Source organism: Clupea harengus, chromosome 4 (assembly GCF_900700415.2).
Source record: "Clupea harengus chromosome 4, Ch_v2.0.2, whole genome shotgun sequence".
Classification (NCBI taxonomy): Eukaryota; Metazoa; Chordata; class Actinopteri; order Clupeiformes; family Clupeidae; genus Clupea; species Clupea harengus.
Window position 1 is genome coordinate 2,132,790 of NC_045155.1, and position 21,335 is coordinate 2,154,124.

Sequence of the window (21,335 nt, forward strand, 5' to 3'; positions counted from 1 at the left end):
CTATCTGTGTCTGTGTGCTTGCTTATTCCGTGTCTCTGTCTGAGTGTGTATGTATGTGGTTGTGTGTTTATACGTATGTGTGTCTATAAGTGCTTGTATAAAACGTATGTGTATGTACGTGGGTGGGATGGGTACAGCATGGGGCCGAGAGGGTTATAATTTACACTTACCATGATCGCACCATTATTCCCACACACAAACAGACCGTGACCTCTTGATTCTTTCTTTTGACGTGACAGGCGGCTCCCAGTTGGCCCATTGCTCAGTCAAACTAAATCATCTTCTGGAACCACTCGACTGCGGAGATAAAGTTCTCAATGACAGCACGCCCCGGCGCGCCACTGCGCTGTGAACCTTCGCGGCGTCCTCTGGAGCCATGAGCTCAGCGCTCAAGTGACAGGTGAGCTCCGCGCCAGGGTCGTGTCTGAGTCTGTCGAACATCACTAAGTGTGCAGCCTGCGACAACATCTGAAAGTCCTTTTCAGAACATAACGATGGAAGAATGTGGGCTCTCCTCACTCGTCCCAAAACGCACATGGCTACAGTCAGAGATGGGCAGTATTTCAATGACTTGTATTTGAAATACATATTTCAACTACTTTTAATAGCTTTGCTTACTTACACTGATATTCTGTGACTTTTTTTTTCCTTTTTGTGGGGTTCCCCAGAGCTTTGTGTACATTATATAGCCCAAACCTGAATGCTCTGCTATACCAAACTGTGAGAAAACGGAAAAAAATCCAGAAAAAGTATTTCCTATATTTTAAATACAAAATACATGTATTGTATTTTGTTCCATTTTCTGGCACCAGTATTTTGTATTTTATTTTAATACATTTATTTGAGGGGTATTTTGTATTTGGTATCAAAATACATTTTGATGTATTTTTGCCCATCTCTGGCTACAGTATGGACCCTCTTGTCCCAGTATTTGCAGGCAGGCGCAGTCCATGACACTCAAGTAGAGCTGGTGAAGGAGAATGGTTCACGCCTTGAAAAGAGTTCCTCTCCGGCGTTGGATGAGTTACCTCTAAGCCCCCTTTTCCCCTCTTCCTGACGCTTTCGTTATCGGCTGGCTGACTTAGAAGCGCCGCTTGCGCAGTCCGCTTAACGCAGTCTTATAAATGGATGCTCGTCATATTTGCTGAACACTGTGGTTCCCGAGAACGGTGTGCGTGTGTGCATACATGTATCTCTCTCTCTCTCTCTCCGCGCGTGTGCTGGTTGCACTCTATCTGTCGGCGCCCATGTGCCAATCACATTTTTTGTTTTTTGACTTCATCCGTTATTCAAGGGGCACCTCCCTCCAACCCCAAACTGGGGGGGGGGAACACCAATCAATGGGACATTGTTTGAATGCAATCCACTGAAAAAGGCTGCCGAAGACAAAGGGGGAAAAAAGTGCCGGGTTTTTTGGTTTTAATTACTGCCTGTGTTTTTACAGCAACAGTGGGCGAGTGCTCAACTCTGACATACGGGTGGAGGAATGTTTATTTGCTGCAGTTTAGGAGCATGGTGGCTTGCAGGAACACTGACACATTCCTCTGTCACTCGGGTTCCCTCTCTCTCTCTCTCTCTCTCTCTCTCTCTCTCTCTCTCTCTCTCGCTCCTTTGCTTTCCTTCTCTCTCACTTGCCCTCTATCCTCAAACATTCCTAAGCATGCATATACTCCACTTTTTGTTTTGTCACAATGCACTTGTGTCCTCCAAAATCCTCCACACAACTTTCACTTGCTCTGCTGCATCTGGCCTCACCTGAGGATGATCCCAGAGGGATGTGTAATATCATGCTTCAGGATAGACGATCGTGCTGCCTGAAGAACCCTGCCTGAAGGAAAGCAATGTGGTGACTCAATAAAAAATGCCAAGTGAATCATTGTGTACACAGAGGCAAACCCCAACACATTATACAGCAGGTGCCTTGTTTGGTGAGGGTTTGAATCTAAATCACAACTCTGCACATGTGAGTGTATAGGGGTCAATGTTTTATTTGATTCCAGACACATTGTCAGCCGTGTGGTCCTTCTCCTGTTCCATCCATCATATGTGCATGTCCACCTCAATGGCCCTGTAAGGAGGACATTTCATTGGGCAACTTCTTAGCTGTTATGATGTGAAGGAACCGCACAGTCCCTCTTCCAGTTGGCAGACCTGCGGGGAGTTTGCTTTCATAACAGGACCACCACCACCACCACCTACCCACCCACCCAAACTTTCCCAAATGTCCGGAATGATCCCCCCGAACCCAACGCAACTGCCCCCCATCCCCTCCCCTCCCCTCCTCTCCACTCCCCACTTAGCACACCCAACCCTAATCGCTTCCAGAGGTTCAACTGTCCCAATTTCAAAGATGTGTCATCAGCCATATATCATCCATATATCATCCTCTTTCTTCATTATACTCTTCCTTACCACCAACACTGCAAACTGAGGAAACTAATTTTGTTTATTTGTCATGACAATTAGCCTACTAGAGCCCTACAGTGGTTGTTTAAGGTTTGAAGACTCATGCCAAGAGTGGCCTCCCTTCCCTCCTCTGCGGCCAGTCACATACTGAGCTTGTTTAAAGTTTTTCATAATGAGCTGAAAATACAACTTTATGTGAAAAAAAAGATTGTTGTAGTACGTAATTATATAGAAAATTGTCTCCACAGTTACAATAGATCTCAATTCAGCCATTCGTCACCACTCTACCATTAGCATCACAAGGCGTGTTACACTCACGATATATTTTCCCCTGAAAGGATATGCTGACATCTAGTGGAAAATACGGGTAAATGACATTTGGAAGGGCGTGATCAGGTCAAATGCCCATTGTAATTCCTAAAGAAGTTAGTCGATTTCACGGTCTTGGATTTGCTCCCAATGAGTAGGTGCTTGATAGCTGGTGTAACATAGCCTGATACAAATCCAGAGACTACACGAACACCGATCTATTATAAAATAAAACTTCCACTAATTTCGAATTGCTGTAGAGCGGAGTGAAAGGCACTGTGGGATTTATATTGCGTCACAGAAAGTAGTTCCCTAAAAGTAAGTAAGCTTGTTTTGCCATTTACATGTTTTACTCTTAAAGTATATATTTTGTATCACTACAATAGCTCGTATTCTATTTTCCTCTGCATTGTTTGTACACAGTTAAGTGTAAATAAAGCAATTATTGTCGGCGGAGGAGTCATATATAAATGACGTAGTCATACTAACTGGTCCTTTTTACCCTCCAGAAAGCAAAATGGTACGTGCGTTTCCGATTTTGCGTCGAACTCTTTTGACAATAAACCTTGTCTATAGTGTATTATGTCGCACGTTCTGTCAAGATTCGGTTTTCGGAATTGATGTATTTGTTTTGAACATGTAAACGCTGTGTGGTCTGGTGCATATAGATACACATATCCTTCGACTTGTTCAGAGCTAGACCGACTGACTCGTGGGATAACATGCGGTGATGCATGCTAGCAAGTTAGCATGCTAATAAGTTAGCATGCTACTGCCATACGACTGTAACATTAACTTCACAATTTGTGTAAGCCACATAGTACTAAGTAAAACGTTAAAATGTAAGCAGCTAGCTGGTCGTGTAGTAACCTACTTCTGATGCCAGTACGTGTACGCACCAGTTGCCATGTCATGGTGCGTGTCAGTTTGCATACCCACCATTATTATGGACCGGACATCGGTGAACAGAGTAGGCCTATTGCTACTTAAGGATATTATGTAGATAAGTTGTTGCGTCAGGTTAGGTTGTATAGCTAAATTGGACTCGCTAATGAAACTGAAATGAATTCAATTGATCAGGAATAACCGATTCAGTCCGTTCTGTTCGATTATCCTCAGACCAAGAAGAGAAGGAACAACGGCCGTGCCAAGAAGGGACGTGGGCATGTTCAGCCCATCCGCTGCACAAACTGTGCCCGCTGCGTACCCAAAGACAAGGCCATCAAGAAATTTGTCATCAGAAATATTGTGGAGGCGGCAGCTGTGAGGGATATCACAGAGGCCAGCGTATTTGACGGTGAGCTTGACCCACAATATAATGCACTTCTAAATGTAGTTGACCGTTTTAACTGGAAAAGTTATGCTTCCCATGGCCAGTGGTAAGTGACTCTAACGCCTCTGGGCTGATTGATGTTTTGTTAAATCTGTGCTTTCACATTCTACAATGATCTAGTTGTGAATAACATCAACCTTATTACCAGCACTTTCGTGTAACTTACACCAGACTTGCACCTGTCTCCCATCTCTCTCTGAGTAGCGTATGTCCTGCCCAAGCTGTATGTGAAGCTGCACTACTGTGTGAGCTGTGCCATCCACAGCAAGGTGGTGAGGAATCGCTCTTGCGAAGCCAGGAAGGACCGCACTCCTCCACCCCGCTTCAGGCCCAGCGTAAGTGATTCTGTCTGTGCAGAGGTGTACTTGTGCTTTATCCACGAGTCTTCAATGATGTTGTTCACCATTCTAGTCCAATACATGCAGACTATGTTTGTACTTCGCTTTGGACAAAAGCGTCTGCTAAATGTAAATATTTATAAGGTGTTAGTTAAGACAGTTTCCCTCAATCTGTCAGAATAGAGGGAGGGCAGAATGAACACCTTCTTTAAAAAAAAATTAAAAAAAAATGTACTTTCCTTTTTGCTTTCTGTAAATGCCATCTTTACTTTGTTCATTTTCTTGCTAAGCTGCTTGTGAATTTCTGTTTGCTGAATGTCAAAAGTGCTCATACTGACGTGCTTCTTTTTTCTTCTTTTTATTCCACAGGGTGCTGCCCCAAGAGCTCCTCCCAAGCCTATGTGATCTACATTACTCTGAAGAGTTTTATGGAAGAACTCAAATAAAATGTGCTCCTCTTTGGAAAAACGTACCTGTGTGTTTCAGTTAATATTTAACTAACTCTCTGCAACAATTTGACACTTTTTGAGGTATGGTTTTATAGGCTACTAGTTTTGGTACCATCCTCTAATTCATTTTGATGGCATAACGTCATGTGAAGGACAGATGTGTTTCCTGGCTGGAACACCTTGCAAAAATGGAAGAAAAGCTTTCACAGCTTGACATTGCCAGCTATACTACCAAACACACGTTAGAGTGTGGGCAAGCTTCTATTAGTGTCAACTGGGCTGTTGGTGGTGTTTGCAAAGTTTTTAGGTAGTTAGCTTGCTAGTTTTGGAACATAACTTCTTATTGGCGCTGGTTAGGTGTTCGATTCATTTTACCCTGTCAAATAGGCATTTTAGAGATCTAAAGATTGATGGCTGTCAAGGCATGAACTCGTACTGTCATGTCTGTGGGACATGTAGAAGTAGACACGTAATAAATTACCATTATTTCTTTCCATGGTTATAGAATTACATGGCTAAAGTTGACCCTTTATAAACCCATGTACTGCTTACATTATTTTGGAAGTCTCATAGTTATGATAAATCCAGTTTGAATAAATAAATAAAAAATGTGTAGCCATCGCTCTAGCTGAAAAGACATCTACAAGTCACCAGCAGTCTTCTCAATTCAGAATGGTCTGTAATATAGAATAGATCGTTTAATTGGGTGGGGACCTGTGTTACTGATTCTGTCCAATGGGGAATATGAGTCAATGGTGTAATATTGGGTGGGGAACTGTAACTGATTCTGTCCAATGGGGAATACGAGTCAATGGTGTGATCAGCAAATAGACAATGATTCGAAATGCAGAGAAAAGTTTGTTTAGTACTTTTTTTTTTTTTTTCAATGTGAACAGAATGGTTTACAACAAATAGTACTTTATTGGACATGAAAAATTACTTCAACTGAATGTTGGGTTACACTCCTTTTTAAAAGAATCAAAGCAACAATACCTCTTGAAACCAACACACATTTTAAAGACCATGAGGCAGTTTTATATTTGAACAAATTTGAGGTAAAGAGTTTTTTTCTTTGTCATATATATATATATATATATATATATATAGTTTTTTTTTTTCTTTTTCTCACAAAATATTTAAAAACATTGAACCCCGAAGAACGCCCAAGTATCTAAGTGCAGGGACTTGCAACCTTCAGCCTTCCCACTATCCTCTTTTCTCAGTTGCTGCGAGTAAAAGGTTGCTTCACAGTTCGTACAAAATTCATAGAAGTTCATCACACATGTATCGGGATTGGAAGAGACTCCAACTGGGGAGAAAAATCAGCCAGGCTGGCAGGTTGGGGTAAAAGAAGTGGGAAATGTTGCCACTAAAAATTCAACAAATTCCAGCCCGCCCCCCCGCTGACAGAAAAGCACACATGCTACCTTCTCACCCATACATATGGTAGAATTATTTACATAATTTCTTTCTCAACCTTTAAGTGCATTCGTAAATCATAGATCTGATTTCTCTCGTTAAATAACTTCAAGTACATCTCTAAGAGTTTGCAACTAGAAGAGACTGGATCCTCTTCAAAGAAGGACGCAAAGCCATCAACCTACCTTAAGTGAAATACTGGATTTTGGTCTCATGTAGGGTCCGCTCCATTTCCATAATCATTAGTAGGCTATACAACTGCACAGACCCTTACATATTTGGAGGTTTTCTGGTGCTTAAGAACTAGCAAAAAAGGTGCAACTCACTGGACCAGTGGATCACACAGGGTTTGGGATATAGCTGACCACCTCCACAAAGGCAATGGGACAAACAAGGGCTATAACCAAGAACCCTTAAACCATGGTCTACTGTACAAAAGCAGATAACAAACAAACTTTAAAAATAAAATCTTTGATATAGACTAAATGCATTCCTTGAAGCTGAAGCGTCATCATTTCATATCTGTTTGTGCAATAGGATAATCTTGATAAAAGAAGCCACAACACACTGACTTTGGGTAGGACGGTACAAGAAATGCTCTGCAACTATATTTCACTTTACGTGTGACTTCTCTTCTTCCAATTAAGCAGCAGCTGAATGCAGTTGGGGTTAAAAGTACCTTAATGCATTAAGTTATCTGTGGTGTAATAACATAAGATAAGCACACAGACGTTAGGTATCAATCTTAATGGCAGAAGTCACAAAATCAGCCAAGCACCGTTTTTGTTTTTTTCTACAAGGGGAGAAACTTCAGTTGGGTCTGCTTTGAAAGACCTCGTACCCCTTCCATAGGAAAATAGCATTTATAGAATTTTAAAAACAACACACTTTAATCTGGTCTTCATAACCTACATGATCATGTATCAAATTGTTACTCGGTTTCTAAATAGCATTTTTTTATATCAGAAATCAGTGCAATAGAGCAATTTCAGGAAAAAAAGAGAATATGTTCCAAAGCTCAGTCATCAAGTCAATACAGTCTCAAACTCCAAAGCCTTAAGAAAAAAAAAGTACCTCAACGTCCTCAAGAGCCAAACAAACCAACGAAACAAAGGAAAAAATAAAGAAACACTCAGATTTGAGTAGAGAGTTAGAAAGTGCAATCCTCCACAGAGGTAATGGCCCCTCCCCCCTCGTTCCTCAGAACCCATCTCACCCCGACACGGCATTGTGTTTGATCTGCACCAGTGGATTAAGGCTCCTCATGCCCACACACACACTCACTCACACACACACTCTCTCTCTCTCTCTCTCTCACACACACACTCACTCTCTCTCTCTCTCACACACACACTCACTCTCTCTCTCTCTCTCTCACACACACACACACTCACTCTCTCTCACACACACACACTCACTCTCTCTCACACACTCACTCTCTCTCTCTCTCTCTCTCTCTCTCTCTCTCTCTCTCTCTCTCTCTCTCTCTCTCTCTCTCTCTCTCTCTCTCTCTCTCTCTCTCTCTCTCTCTCTCTCTCTCTCTCTCTCTCTCTCTCTCTCTCTCTCTCTCACACACACACACACGCTCACACACACGCACACGCACACGCACACGCACACACACACACACACACACACACACACACACACACACACACACACACACACACACACACACACACACACACACTTCTCTCCTCCCTTTTCTCTCTTCATTTTTCATCATCTGCAGGGCTAGACCCAGAGCCACTTATAATAGCCCAGATTGGGTTTAAGGAAAAGGTAAAAAAAAAAACACAAAAAAAAGGTAGAAAGAAGCTTTTCTTCAGGAGAAAAAGAATAAAGAGACCAGAAGCAAGCTAAGAAGCATACTGCCGTTGGGCACGAGAGTGAAGCCCCCTGGTACTTAGACTGGCTGGCCCACAACAGTGGCTGGAAACGTCAGGGGCTTTCCATTCCACCGAGGGGAAGCCAAGCCCAGGTTGAGGACAGGCTCTCCAACAGCCACATGAAAAATCACCTTTAAAGCTCTACATCAACGACGACGTCACAAAGTTAACAATCATGAAATCGAGGCACAAGGAATAAGCAGGCCCTATCTAACTAACAAGCCCTTCAGGAGAAAAAGGTTCCCTCTGCCACCATGCTCCACTGCTAAGGCAAATATAGATCATACCATGCAAAACACAACACTGACATAAACAAACACAGTAGTTAAGCAAACAATTAAAAGACCACTGGAACAGTCCCACTGTGACGGGGACAGTTCCTCGGACAGTGGTGATGAGTTGATAGTCAACCACCTTTAATCTCCAGCGTTAGGCTACAAAGAAATAATCGTCACATTTCCAACACATGTGCATTTATACATCTGGGAATCATAACAGAGTGTATATGAAGCGAAGGATTAAGGCATCACACATCTGTGCTCCCACTTCTATGGCTACTGGCGTTGTTTCACCATTTTCCCTCCAAAAGATACTGATTTCTAGACACTCATCCTACACTCCTTGCTGAGACACAACCTCCTTAGTCTGCCTCCATTAATCTCATTTCGCACAGTCTGAGATTTAAACATAATAACACAAACATTACGCGCAGTCTGACTCAAAACCGACATGCTTTGAGCTTTTTCCACTCATTTTCAGTGTTTTTCTGTCAAACTCTCTCCTTTTCATTCTGACTCACTCACACACACACACACACACACACACGCACCCGCACACACTACCAGCGCTTCACAGACTCCTGTAGCAGCGAAACAAGCACCACATTTTCCTACCGTCCCTAAGCCCTCGCCGATTAAAAGGTAAACTCCGTTGTAGGAAGGCACTTTCAAAAGCAAAACAGCAGTGTCTTGCCTAATGAGTTGTTTTGGGAGTGCAGTCAGAAGGGGTGATTGGTTTCCCTGTCCCTCTTCCCTCCCCACCCGTCTTGAACCAACTTTCCGCCACTGATCCGTCACAAACGCACCAACTTGCTGCAGCAGCAGCAGCAGACAGCAGATGTTGCGCCGTGCAGACACAGTACCTCGCTCGGTCAGTTAGCCTTCAACAGTAAAACCTGATGTCAACTAACAATTAAAAGAAAGCAAGTGCTATATGTTCCCTTACCCCCACCCCTGCGCTGGTGCAGACCAAACCATCACGCCATGTCATGTCAAAGCAGCAGGCATCCCCTCGACGAACCCCCCCCCCCATCGCCGCCCCCACCCCCCAAAAAACCATCACCTCCTTTGCTCAGCCCACCTGGTGCTCCCCGCGGACAATGTGCGAGGAGAACTCGTAGCGGTCCTGGCTGCGGTGGCCACAGATGTTGCACTCGAAGGGCTGGCGGAAGCCATGGCAGCCCATGTGAATAGTGAACATGACGTGATCCAGAAAGAGGATGCGGCAGTGCTCGCAGCGGAAGGAGCGCACGGACCGGCCCTCCCCGTCCACCACCTGCAGGGCCTCCCGACAGGGCAACGAGGAAGAAGAGGGCGGCGAACGAGGGCTGCCCTCCTTTGCCCCCACTGGGGTCATGGCCAGTGAGGAGGTCTGAGGTATGGCCAGGCCCGGGTCCCTCTCCCTCTCCCTCTCCCTCTCCCTCTCCCAAACTCGATCACGCTCCCGCTCCCTCTCCCGCGCCGACTCCACGTCGATGTCTTTGGCGTAGCTGGGGCTGCTGTAGCGGTCTCGGAGACCTCGCAGCGGGGTGTTGTGATGGCTGCCCCCCTGCCCCCCGCCGACAACCCCACACTGTTCCTCCGCCATGCTCTCCGTGTCTGTGGAGTCCAGGCAACCGTTGCTGGGGGACTCCACCGCGGCGACAGTGGCGTGGCTTCGGCTGGCGGGGGCATCTTCGTGGCCTTCACCGGCCTCCCTCCCTGGCAGGCCTGCCAACCCCACGCCGACTCCACCTCCGGAGGCCGACACGCAGTTCAGCCTCTGACCCAGTGAGGGCGCCATGTGGGAGGAGTAGACCGAGCCGATGATGGGGGGGAACTCAGACAGGCACGTCGTCGCGTGGGCTGCAGGCAAACGCAGCGGGCGGCTGGGCTCGGCCTCTTCTCCCCCCTCGCCCACACCGACCCGTTGCCCGTGCAGGTAGCGCCCCCCGAGGCGGCCAAGGGTGCCGTGCTCCGCCCCCAGCATGTCGCCCCTCTCCTTCTTAGGGCTGGTGGTGAGTTCATAAGGTGCATCAGGCAGGTTCAGGCGCATGTGCTTCTCTCCTAAGCCAACAGACAAACACTGACATGTGAACACCACAGGACTGACATGTGAACACACACACACACACACACACACACACACACAGACTGACATGGGAACACCACACACACACACACACACACACACACACACACACACACACACACACAGACATGTGAACACCACAGGACTGACATGTGAACACCACAGGACTGACATGTGACCACACACACACACACACACACACACACACACACACACACACACACACAGGACTGACATCTGAACACCACAGGACTGACATGTGAACACCACACACACACACACACTAACACACAAACACACATACACATACACACACACACACACACACACACACACACACACACACACACACACACACACACACACACCACAGGACTGACATCTGAACACCACAGGACTGATATCGGTGAAAACTACGGATGTCTAAGGGAAATCACACTCTATAGCCAACAATCTTTAACAAAAGAAAACAAAGTATCACAACAACTATTAGTGCAGTTACTAGTACAACCATAGGTAGCACTGTAAATACATAAAACAAGACGACTAGAGATGCATTTCCACAGGAAAATGCAAATGTGATTGCGCCGCAGCAGCAGTTAGACACAAATGTGATTGCGCCGCAGCAGCAGCAGTTAGACACGGCATGCGATGACCTATGACCTATGACCTATGACACTACGTGCATGCTAACACTTCTAACCCTACATAAGAAAGGGTTGCCTCTCCTACCACCTGTTGGATGAGAAATAAACATCATCTAACAAGACGCAGGGCACCAATGACCCACTGACACACACTAGGCAGACAGCACACACTCTGCTATTCAAATATGAATCAGTCAATGTTCAAAATGAGTTGATGGTCTCCATTCATTGTGTGCAATGCACCTTATCAAAGTCGACCATTTCATTGCTCTGAAGAAGGTCTGTTGTCTTTGCCTTCTCTCTACAGCAGGAGATGACAATTAAGACTCCTGACATTAGTGGTGCACCTCAGAGGTGGAATGACCTACCTAGTCCTATCTGATCAAATAACAGCCATGGCACATTCAAAGAGAATTTTCCTATGATCCGATATACAATATTGATAGAAGCATTTTGCTGTATTGTGCATAATGTTTTGGTGGTGCAAACTGCCTTTTTTTTGTAATTTGTTTTCTAGGTCCACTAAATACCATATTTATCCTTCGAGTCTCGAGATCAGCTGATATTACTTAAATAATACATGCATTTTATGAGGGCTATCTGTTGGTGTAGTTTTGTAGATTTGGTTAAACACAAACTATATGCGTGCATGCGTGTCTTCTGTAAATAAGTGAAAATCACTGCAATATTATTACAGGGAAACAGTGTGCCAGTTGATTTGAGTTGAAAGTGAGCTGACTAACATTACTGTAATGAAGAGTATTGCAAATTAAAAACGTATTCGGGCTTAAAAAAACCATCCCCATTTGTTCTCCCTAAGTTCCGAATTTTACCACCGCACAAGAGAATGTGTGATTGCTCAACCGTAGTAGAGGATGACTATACGGTAACTACGGTAACTGCACAGATCAGACATCGGAATGAAAGCAGTGCACAGGAAATAGTGACAAAACATGTGTTGAACAAACTATACAAGAACACACAAATAGTGATGAATAGAGACATCTCTTTCATAACATTATTAAGTATCTCCTCTGTAGGGACAGGGGTGCAAATCACATAATTGTGCTTTCTGTCTCCAAAATACAGCTTTTTGTTAATACATTTATCACATAATTGTGCTTTCTGTCTCCAAAATACAGCTTTTTGTTAATACATTTATGGGGGTATGAGAGCAGAGAATGGATTTGTATTCTTTTAAACACTGTATAGGTGCACATGTAGTTGGAAAACAGATGGGCGATGAACGGAGTACTATTACAGGGAAACTGCACCAGTAAAACAGAGTGGACAGTGACACACATAACAAAGTCACCTGTCTGTCATAATATTTTGCTACGCACTTTTTGTAATAGGGTATTATATTCTAAGATCATCAGCCGTTGTATGGTTTTGTGTTCACAGGAGTCACAGCTTTAACACATAACGAGTTCTTGGTGAGATTTTCAGCGGATTTATTGATGTGTTGGTTCATGAGACACAAGCCAGCTTCTGTTAGATCGATTAACTGCCATCACTAATCACGTATCCATCACATCACGTAGGCCTACAAAACGTGTCGTCAAACGCAGTTTTTTTTTAAGCATGCTATATCGCAACCTTACAACAATTCACATAGCCCAACGAAACACTTAGTCAAACGCTGTTTTTTAAAGTGGCATTATGTAGGAATTGCTAATCGCTAACGAGATGCTAGCGGCTAAACCTAGCGGAACCTCTTGAAATTTGCTTACTTTGACACTATGACAAACTAGTCAGTCAACAGCTTTCCTAACACAGTCAAACATCAAGCAAGTGCAACACAAGACAAAGCAAGACGGCAAATAAGCTCCTTACTAGTTCCGCAGACAGTAGTAACCGGGCGGCTTCAGGCAAACCTACATAATTCAGAAATATGCCTACGGACCCTGGTATGGCAATGGCACAGAGGCGATTCTCCATATTAAACGTCATTGTAGCGCCCCAATTTTTTTTAAGCTGTTATTTTAAGGTAAAACTGCTAATCCTAACTCTAACACTGAAGTACAATTCCTACATAATTCCACTTTAATATAACTTAGTTACATTGGCTTGCTAGCATGCGTTTTTGTAAAAGAGTCGTAATGTTAGCCACCCCAGGCGTGTTGGTGAATTAATGAAGTCTCACTCTGCTAAAAAAAATTCAACTAACATGATCTCTCAGATTAAAGAGTATACACTTAATTACACCACTGAGTATCACAGCTTAAATTCATGTAAAATACAAAATCGTGGAATTAGCTGCATGGTTTTCAACGGGTCAGTATATATCAGCTAACGTTAGCCTACAGTGTTGATTCAGTGTTTATGTAAGTTACGTTAGCTAAATCTAAATCACTCAAAATAAAAAAGTTTTCACTAACCTGCACTCCTGGTATCTTGCGACAAGATGATGAAGACAGACCAATCCAGCTCTGCGATAACGTTAGGTCGGACATGAAAGTTAATTCTACTCTAACAAAACACCATGTGAACAGTTTCACATCTCCCTCTTCCGTAACAAACTAATTATACGGACCACCCGTTTACCACTGCTATATGAACGGTTGTTGTGTGTAGTCAAACGCTGTTTTTTTTAGCATGCGGTTGATTAAAAGTTTACCATGAAAGAAACTTGCGGCCTTTCAAATGCACATCCTCAGCATAGCACTAGAGACATAAACGTTCTCCTTTCAAGACCACTGAATCAAACTAAATTCAAATCCTCAACATACCACCACAGGCCGAGTATTTAGCAAAGCGACTTACAAAGGAATCCTGGCAGGGAATCGAACCCTGGTCAACTGCTTAGAAGGTAGCAATGCCAAACTCCATATCACCAACACATATAACTCGCCCCATTCATTCATTTCAATGGGAAAATAAGCAATCACAAAATAGCAATTAAAACCAAACCAACGTACATATCAATTAGCCGAGGACAAGCACACTACAAAACAATAGGACAGACCTGTTATCGCTGTAATGGAATCGATATTGTTAAAACTGGGGGAATTGAAAAGGTACCAAAAAATGACCAGAATAATAACAACACTTCAGAGGATTGCTTGCACAATCACATAACAATAACTACAGATGCATTTCCACTAGAAAGTGAGTTTGAACTGTGAGTTTGAACTGTGAGTTTGAACTGTGAGTTTGAACTATAGTTCTATGAATGTGAGCTATAGTATCCAATTGGCCATTGGATACTATAGCTGCAGGTACGTGGATACCAACTTAGTGCCCCTACAGAAAGAAAGGTTTGACTATCCAATCCCCCTACTGGATGAGGGGTAATCATCTAACAATGCGCACACACACACAGACACATACACACACACACACAGACACACACACACACACACACACACACAAAACATGTCTGCTTGTGTGAGCCTTGTGTTTATAACTATGTGTGTAGCTTGCGAAGAGAATGAAATGGTTTTTACATTTCATATGATTACGTAGGATAATATAGGCTTCACTCTATTGCCTTTGAAATCAAATGAATAATGTCCATGACCTTAATTATTTTGATACACTCATGGTGAATTGTGTTTTTTGCAGAGAGAGAAGCTATCATGTAAGTGTGATTCAGACTAAGTTTAGATAGGAAAAAATTACTGAACGTTCACATCAATGAGCCACTGATATTCTGGAACATTTAGGCAGCACACAGTCGGCAAATAAAAGTTCCATGTTCAGTGAGTTGAAGGTCTGTATTCATTGCGTGCAATGCACCTTATTTAGATCTGGATGGAATGTTCATCCTTTGTGTTTAAAAAAGCACAGCTGATATTAGTGTGGCGTGTGTACAGGCCAGCCCTGTACCTTCTCCACTCCCACCACGCACAAAAACGCTGTTTGTGGGGTATAATAATTATGATAACATATCGCTGCTTTTAAATCGAATCTTAAAACTCACCTGTTCCTCTCTGCTTTCCCCTAAGGTCTTGGTTTTGTGTTGTTTAGATTGCATTTTTCTTGGGTAATTGTTCAGGTTTAATAAATATTCTTCGATTTCATTATGATTTATTAATTACTTTAATTTAATTACTATTATTTTATATTATCCTATTTTTGTTTCTCTGACTTTAGCGTTTACATTATTTTTTTTTATTATTATTATATTTGATTATTGTGATTGATTGTTTTACCCTGTAAAGCACCTTGAGATTTCATTGTATTTTAAAGTGTGCTATATAAATAAAATCCATTATTATTATTATTATTATTATTATTATATGAGACGACATCTGTCACCAAGTTAAACCTATAACAATTAACTGAGGGAACACAATAGCATAACATACTAGTCTAGAGTGTTCAGCAATGTTCTGGTAGCCTAAATATGTCAAAAACAAATACTGCTCATTTCATGATATTAGTTTGTCAAAACATACTGCTCTACACAAACGTCACCTCACAACATTTCTGTGTTCATGCTTATTGCTTTTGCAGATAAATGCTTAAATAAAACCGCCAATTTCATGAAACAGTTTAGATGATATAATATCGAAGATTACATTATATTTTTGTCACTCAGAGATTTCTGACTGTGTTCATAACTTGACACAAGTGGTCTGTGCCATCGGTCGCCTGCTCCATGCTAGCTCCACTTCAAGTGTTTATGAGCTCGTTGGTTATGACTTTGCCTATTACAAACCAAAACAAGTGATACACAAATGAAATTTCATAACTGGCTTGTGCTGTAAGTCTAAATATGATTAACTGGCTAACTTAGTGTACGGAGGCGTCAGTCATATTGAATGTTCTTGAATCATGGCCGCCTCCAAAGTATTTTCCCATCCATTTCAATGTGCTTGCGCAATCACGTGATTAAGAAGTGATAGTAACAGTAGTAATAGCAGTTAGTAAAATGAAAATAACCAATATACAGTACCAGTCAAAAGTTTGGACAGACCTTCTCATTTTTTGAGAAGTGTTTTCTTTACTTTTATTATTTTCTACATGGTAGATAACACTTTCTTTTGTTTAGTACATCATTCCATATGTGTTCTTTCATAGTTCAAATGTCTTCAGTATTAATCTACAATGTAGAAAATAATAAAAGTAATGAAAACACTTCTCAAAAAAATTAAAGGTGTGTCCAAACTTTGACTGGTACTGTACTTCTATGGTGCAAGGAGCCGCGATGGCTTCCCTACCTAAGAACTTCTGCGGCGTGGACCTCTTTCTCTTGGTAATGCTGTTGGCCAGACGGTCAATGAAGGTCATCTTGTCAGTGGAGGGCTGAAGCAGGGGGTCACTAACCAATTCCATGTTGCGGTTCTCCTCTCCTGCACAGTGACGTGTAAAACATCAATGAGTACACGAGTATGTATATGTGTGTGTGTGTGTGTGAGAGTGTGTGTGTGTGTGTGTGTGTGTGTGAGAGTGTGTGTGTGTGTGTGTGAGAGTGTGTGTGTGTGTGTGTGTGTGTGTGTGTGGCACACAGAACCAGCTCCTGGATGGGGGGGGGGTGGGTGGGTGAAGTGTTTCATTACCCTGGGCTGTCTGGGTGCTGTGCGCAGGTTGGTGGTCCAGACTCTGCAGGTAGCTGTGGCAACGCTCCCGATGTTCTTCCAGTGTGCTCTGCTGCTTGTAGCTGCGGCCACAGTAACTGCACTTGTAGGGCTTGCCCACTGTGGGAGATGATACTGCAGGACCGAAACAAACAGAGAGAGAGAGAGAGAGAGAGAGAGAGAGAGAGAGACAGATGACTGAAAATATGCAAGCTGTCAGAAATCAGGGCAAGGCGCCTTACAGAAGTAGACACCTGCTCTCCAAAGGTACGCTTTTTAAAAAACACCCACACCGCTCTTCACGTAATGCAGAGACAGCCACATCAGTTTCGTCACCCTAGTATATAAACATGGGATGCATTTTGTTTTCGGCAGTACCGCAATAGTTTCCGAAATGTTCCATGGGTGCGACGGCCAGAGACGCTTGCGTCATTTCACCGAAATCCACCATTCCTGCTCGCTGTGACTTCCCCGAAATTTGTTTCGTCACTTTCCAGAACGCAAGCTCCACCAAACCCACCCTGCCCTCTTCGGTTCAAAACAAGCCCAGGTAAAACGTGAATTAATGTGAAGGCAAAACACTAACAGGATATCCTGTTTTCATAATTTTGTAAATGTCAATCTGATGTGGTAGTGGTTTGCAGTGTAGAGGTTTTTTTTTTTTGTATTATTTCCTCTGCGCCAAACACTAAGATCAGCACTATGCAGGCTACAGTGATCGTAAAGCCTGTCTCGCCTCATTAAACCTGACTGCAGTGACACTGCCCTCCCCGCATTACTAAGAATCAATACTAATACAGTCAAGGAATCTCACTTGTGCTGCAAAAATGTCCCGCTAGATCCTCGCTCGTTCAGCTCTGAGATATTCGTTTACTTCGCTGCCATTTTCATGCCACATTGTCTCCCGAGCGAGGCGAACGCTCAGACTCACCGGAGTGGGTGCGGAGGTGGCCAGTCAGGGCGTCACGGCGACGACAGGCATAGTTACAGAAGGGGCATTTGAAGGGCTTCTCACCCGAGTGCAGCTTGATGTGGCGCAACAGGTTGCCCTTTTGTGTGAAGGAGGCCCCACACTGGTTGCACTGGAAAGGCCGCTCACCTGCCGAGAAACAGTTCCTCAACTGAGACCCTGTATGGCGAGGCAATAGATTTACCTACAGTGTTTCCCTTGATAATCTACTGGTCACTACAGGCTATAATTTCATCAAAGTTTAAAATAAAATCAACAGTTATTAACACTTCAAATTCGTTTTTTTTTTTTCTTCTTCTTTAGTTTGTTTATTGTTTTTCCAAGTACAAAAACAAACACACAAGATACTGATGTGTGATATATGTATACTGCACAACAACACTTCAAATTCTATCATTTTTATGAACTCTATAGTGTTATAATCTCTCCTTTTACGTTCAGTATACATCATTCAGCAGTATAAAACGTATAAAACTATATCCCACGCACACATTCTTACCTGTGTGGCTGCGCTTGTGCACCATGAGGACATTGGGCCCGATGCAGATCATGCCGCACACATCACACTTTAACTTGCCGTTGGGCAGCCGGATTGGTCCCAGCGAGACCGACTCGGGGCTGGCCATGTCGTCGTAGCCGCTGCCCGCCTGCTCCCTCGCGCCGACCCCCGACTCGGGGCTGGCCATCTCCCCGTAGCCGCTCCCCGTCTGCGCCCTGGTGCCTACCCCCGGCTCCGCGGTGCCCTCCTCCGCCGCCTCTCCCTTCTCCTCCTCCTCCTTCCATCCCTCGTCTCTCTCTCTCCCTCTCTCTCTCCCTCTCCTCTCTGATGGAGGGGCTCCGCCTGCCTCTTCATCACTGTATAGCTCCACCTTGATAGAGTTAGCTGGGGAGGGAAATGGGATTATCGCTGGTTACAATAATGAAGTACACTTCAGGAGCAGAACAGTCAGCACAGACAATACCAAAAAAAAAAGTTGTCTTTGCTGTGCTTGTATGCCTGGCAGTAATTTGCAAACGAACGATTCTGAATGTAAGCTATGTCTACGCTAAAGAAGACATCAAATCACATAATCGCCACCATTACAAGGACACATTAAAGCCCAGTCAGTGCAAAATGGCTGCTGTAGAGGCGCTGAGAGACAGGGGACGTACCACTGAGCGAGCGACTGGGCGAGGAGTGCTGGCTGTTGGGGGTGCTCACAGTGGGTCCCCTCAGCCCAGCGAAAAACTCACGTTCTGTTGACGAGTCTCCATTGCCTGCACACACACAACACACACACACACACACACACACACACACACACACACACACACACACACACAGAGGGCTATTTAACACTTTACTTCACACTACACGGCCCACATATGGGATTTTGTCCTCTCAATCGCCGCTCCCGCTGCTCTCCATATGCCTTACCTGACATATAAGATCGTCCATTACAGTCGTCAGCATTCATTATCACTGCACCAGCTAACTGTTAACACAAGAGATAGGACGGGTTTTTTTCCCAAGTAAATGAAAAGTCATGAATTACAGTTCATAAAGAATTCCCTTCCAAACATGACATTTATAGTACTATACTCACATAGTGAACCCTAAGCTTAAGGCTACTACTTGACACTTCTGTATTGTTAATTTGTCGTCTTAAAGGTATCGATTCACAAAAAATAAATAGCATTGCTTGCCGCCAATCAACACAGCAAGAAATATATATGAGAGAAACTAGCAGTCCCCTCTGACTTCACTACAACTTTTCCGAAAGATCAGAGGATGTCAAGCAATTCACAGTAAAACATATATAAAACAATTCTCTCCAAAAGTCAGATGTTGACTAAAAAGTACATATGTATTGTTCATAAATATGAACAATTCTTTAATAGGACTGTGGATATAGTTGTCCTAAAATTATTTCTTGTCCAGTTGCAAACAGCAGGTTGTAAAATAATGACAGGCTAAGTGGAAACAAGCATTTCCAAGAAAGAGAGACTTGTCATTAAGACAAACAAACAAAAACAAAGACAAAACATACCTTGTTCAGCAAACAGACGTGGGAGACAACTATGTATCACCGATACAAATCAATGTAAGGTTCTAAAATAAGATATTTATGAGTGATGACAGGTTGGGTAACTGTCAGATTGTGTGACTCTCCTGACGTTACAGTATGATTGTGCTCTTTGTTCCGGTGTGAAGGTGAATACGTGGGTGGGTGGGCAGTCTGGAGAAAATGGCAATGGCATGCTCGTGGAAGCAACAGGCTCGCGCCATCTATCTACATGGCTGTCAGAGGTTATCATCTTAATTGGGCACACTAATCTGGACAAAACCGGTCTAAAACCCTACACGACCAGTAATGGTAGACAACCTGTCGTTTAACTGGCACCAATATATCGACTACTCGACGATGGTAGTTCGGGTTGTTCAAATAACTTTATAAGATTAAGCTGGTAGGATTGTCATAACACGCAGATGCATCTCTGTCTGTCTGGCTATGAGGGCGAGCTAGCTATGATAGCTAACTTGCTAACAAAACGTGACAGGTTGCTGTAAGGCACCGACGTAATAGCAAATTAAATCCAATATAAGCAACAGTGTTATCTTACATTCAAAATGCCCGAACTGTCGATGATTGATCGTCCTCCGTGTCATTGCACAGCCATGTCAAACTAAAGAGGAATAATGTTTCGTATGAGCCGTTGGCGTTGCTATGGTACCCAGTACTCGACAGATGCCGTCTAACGTTAGCTCGCTAAAGTCGTTCAAAGAGATCACTGTGATTTACATCTGTGACATATTGATTTTACAAAAATGATCGCGTACGGCTGCTTTGTATGGTTTCTTACCTGGCGGTCGACTATTGTCAATGTATTTATTTCGCTGGTTCTCTGTTTGTTTTCTCTAGCGAAGGCAGCATCTCCGGGATCTTTTACCTGAAATCCCAAACAACTTCCGGGCCCATGCCGGGATACAGGCCCGAATAACCCTACTACGGAATCCTGGATCCACGGCGATTGCCGAATACATCGATTTTTTGTCAAAGTTGTTGCTAAAGTACTGCGCAAATTTTTTTTCAAAAGAAATCGCTGACTTAAACTAAAATTAAGCTATTTATTGCGTCAATGTGTTCAATACGCCGTCCTATCAGTAAAATAATAGCATAGGAGAAATGTGACAGGACATAACGATGTACAACTATATTTTTTCTACTGTGGGCCTTGTTGTGTAGGCCATCTTTATTACTCCCAATTCAGCACATTCACCTTACAATGCAGGTAAGCAAATGTCATGAAAATGGTTAGGCCTGTTGTGTCCAATGTAGACGGTCAACGGGTATCGAATGTGGAGAATCTGGTTTCTAGTAACTCCATTGTATTTTTGTAATCTCAACAATTAAATGCAATATTTGTTTGGGGTGAAATAATTAGTAACAGTTAAAGTAGCTCAAAGTGTGTGTCCCAAAGGCTTAGTTGTTATACTGCTATACACCACAAGATGGCACCAAAGGATAAATGGAACTGCTGTCTTCAGTCAGTATTCAGCTCTTAGGAGGAACAAGGGTTCTTTTGCTTGTCGTTGTTTCCTACAATATGATAATAATACAATAATAATGTACCATCATTTGAAAGTCATGTTATTGTGGTTTTATGTAATTATATTCCTTCCTGGTCGCTCACAGTTCTTTTGAATTGTATTGCCTTGA

The 21,335-nt window shown here is 43.3% G+C and overlaps 2 protein-coding genes across 5 annotated transcripts; one reads left to right on the forward strand and one right to left on the reverse strand.

Moving 5' to 3' along the window:
• The first annotated feature begins 3,148 nt into the window (after positions 1-3,148).
• Positions 3,149-4,854, forward strand: rps26 (ribosomal protein S26). Its single transcript, XM_031565733.2, has 4 exons — positions 3,149-3,235; positions 3,835-4,012; positions 4,253-4,383; positions 4,756-4,854. The coding sequence occupies exons 1-4, from the start codon at positions 3,233-3,235 to the stop codon at positions 4,789-4,791; spliced, it is 348 nt and encodes a 115-aa protein (XP_031421593.1). The 5' UTR covers positions 3,149-3,232; the 3' UTR covers positions 4,792-4,854.
• A 3,065-nt stretch (positions 4,855-7,919) lies between these two features.
• ikzf4 (IKAROS family zinc finger 4) lies at positions 7,920-20,840 on the reverse strand. 4 transcript variants are annotated; one of them, XM_031565729.2, is made up of 8 exons: positions 19,665-20,840; positions 19,052-19,109; positions 18,787-18,891; positions 18,134-18,517; positions 17,596-17,793; positions 16,647-16,799; positions 16,308-16,439; positions 7,920-10,467 (listed from the first exon to the last, which is right to left on the reverse strand). In XM_031565729.2, exons 2-8 carry the CDS (start codon positions 19,089-19,091, stop codon positions 9,494-9,496), a joined length of 1,986 nt encoding a protein of 661 aa, XP_031421589.1. In that variant the 5' UTR covers positions 19,092-19,109; positions 19,665-20,840; the 3' UTR covers positions 7,920-9,493. The 4 variants fall into 4 exon arrangements, with proteins under 4 accessions (XP_031421589.1, XP_031421587.1, XP_031421591.1 ...); XM_031565727.2 differs by having other exon boundaries at positions 20,479-20,838; XM_031565731.2 differs by having other exon boundaries at positions 17,596-17,763; positions 20,479-20,799.
• Positions 20,841-21,335: the final 495 nt, after the last annotated feature.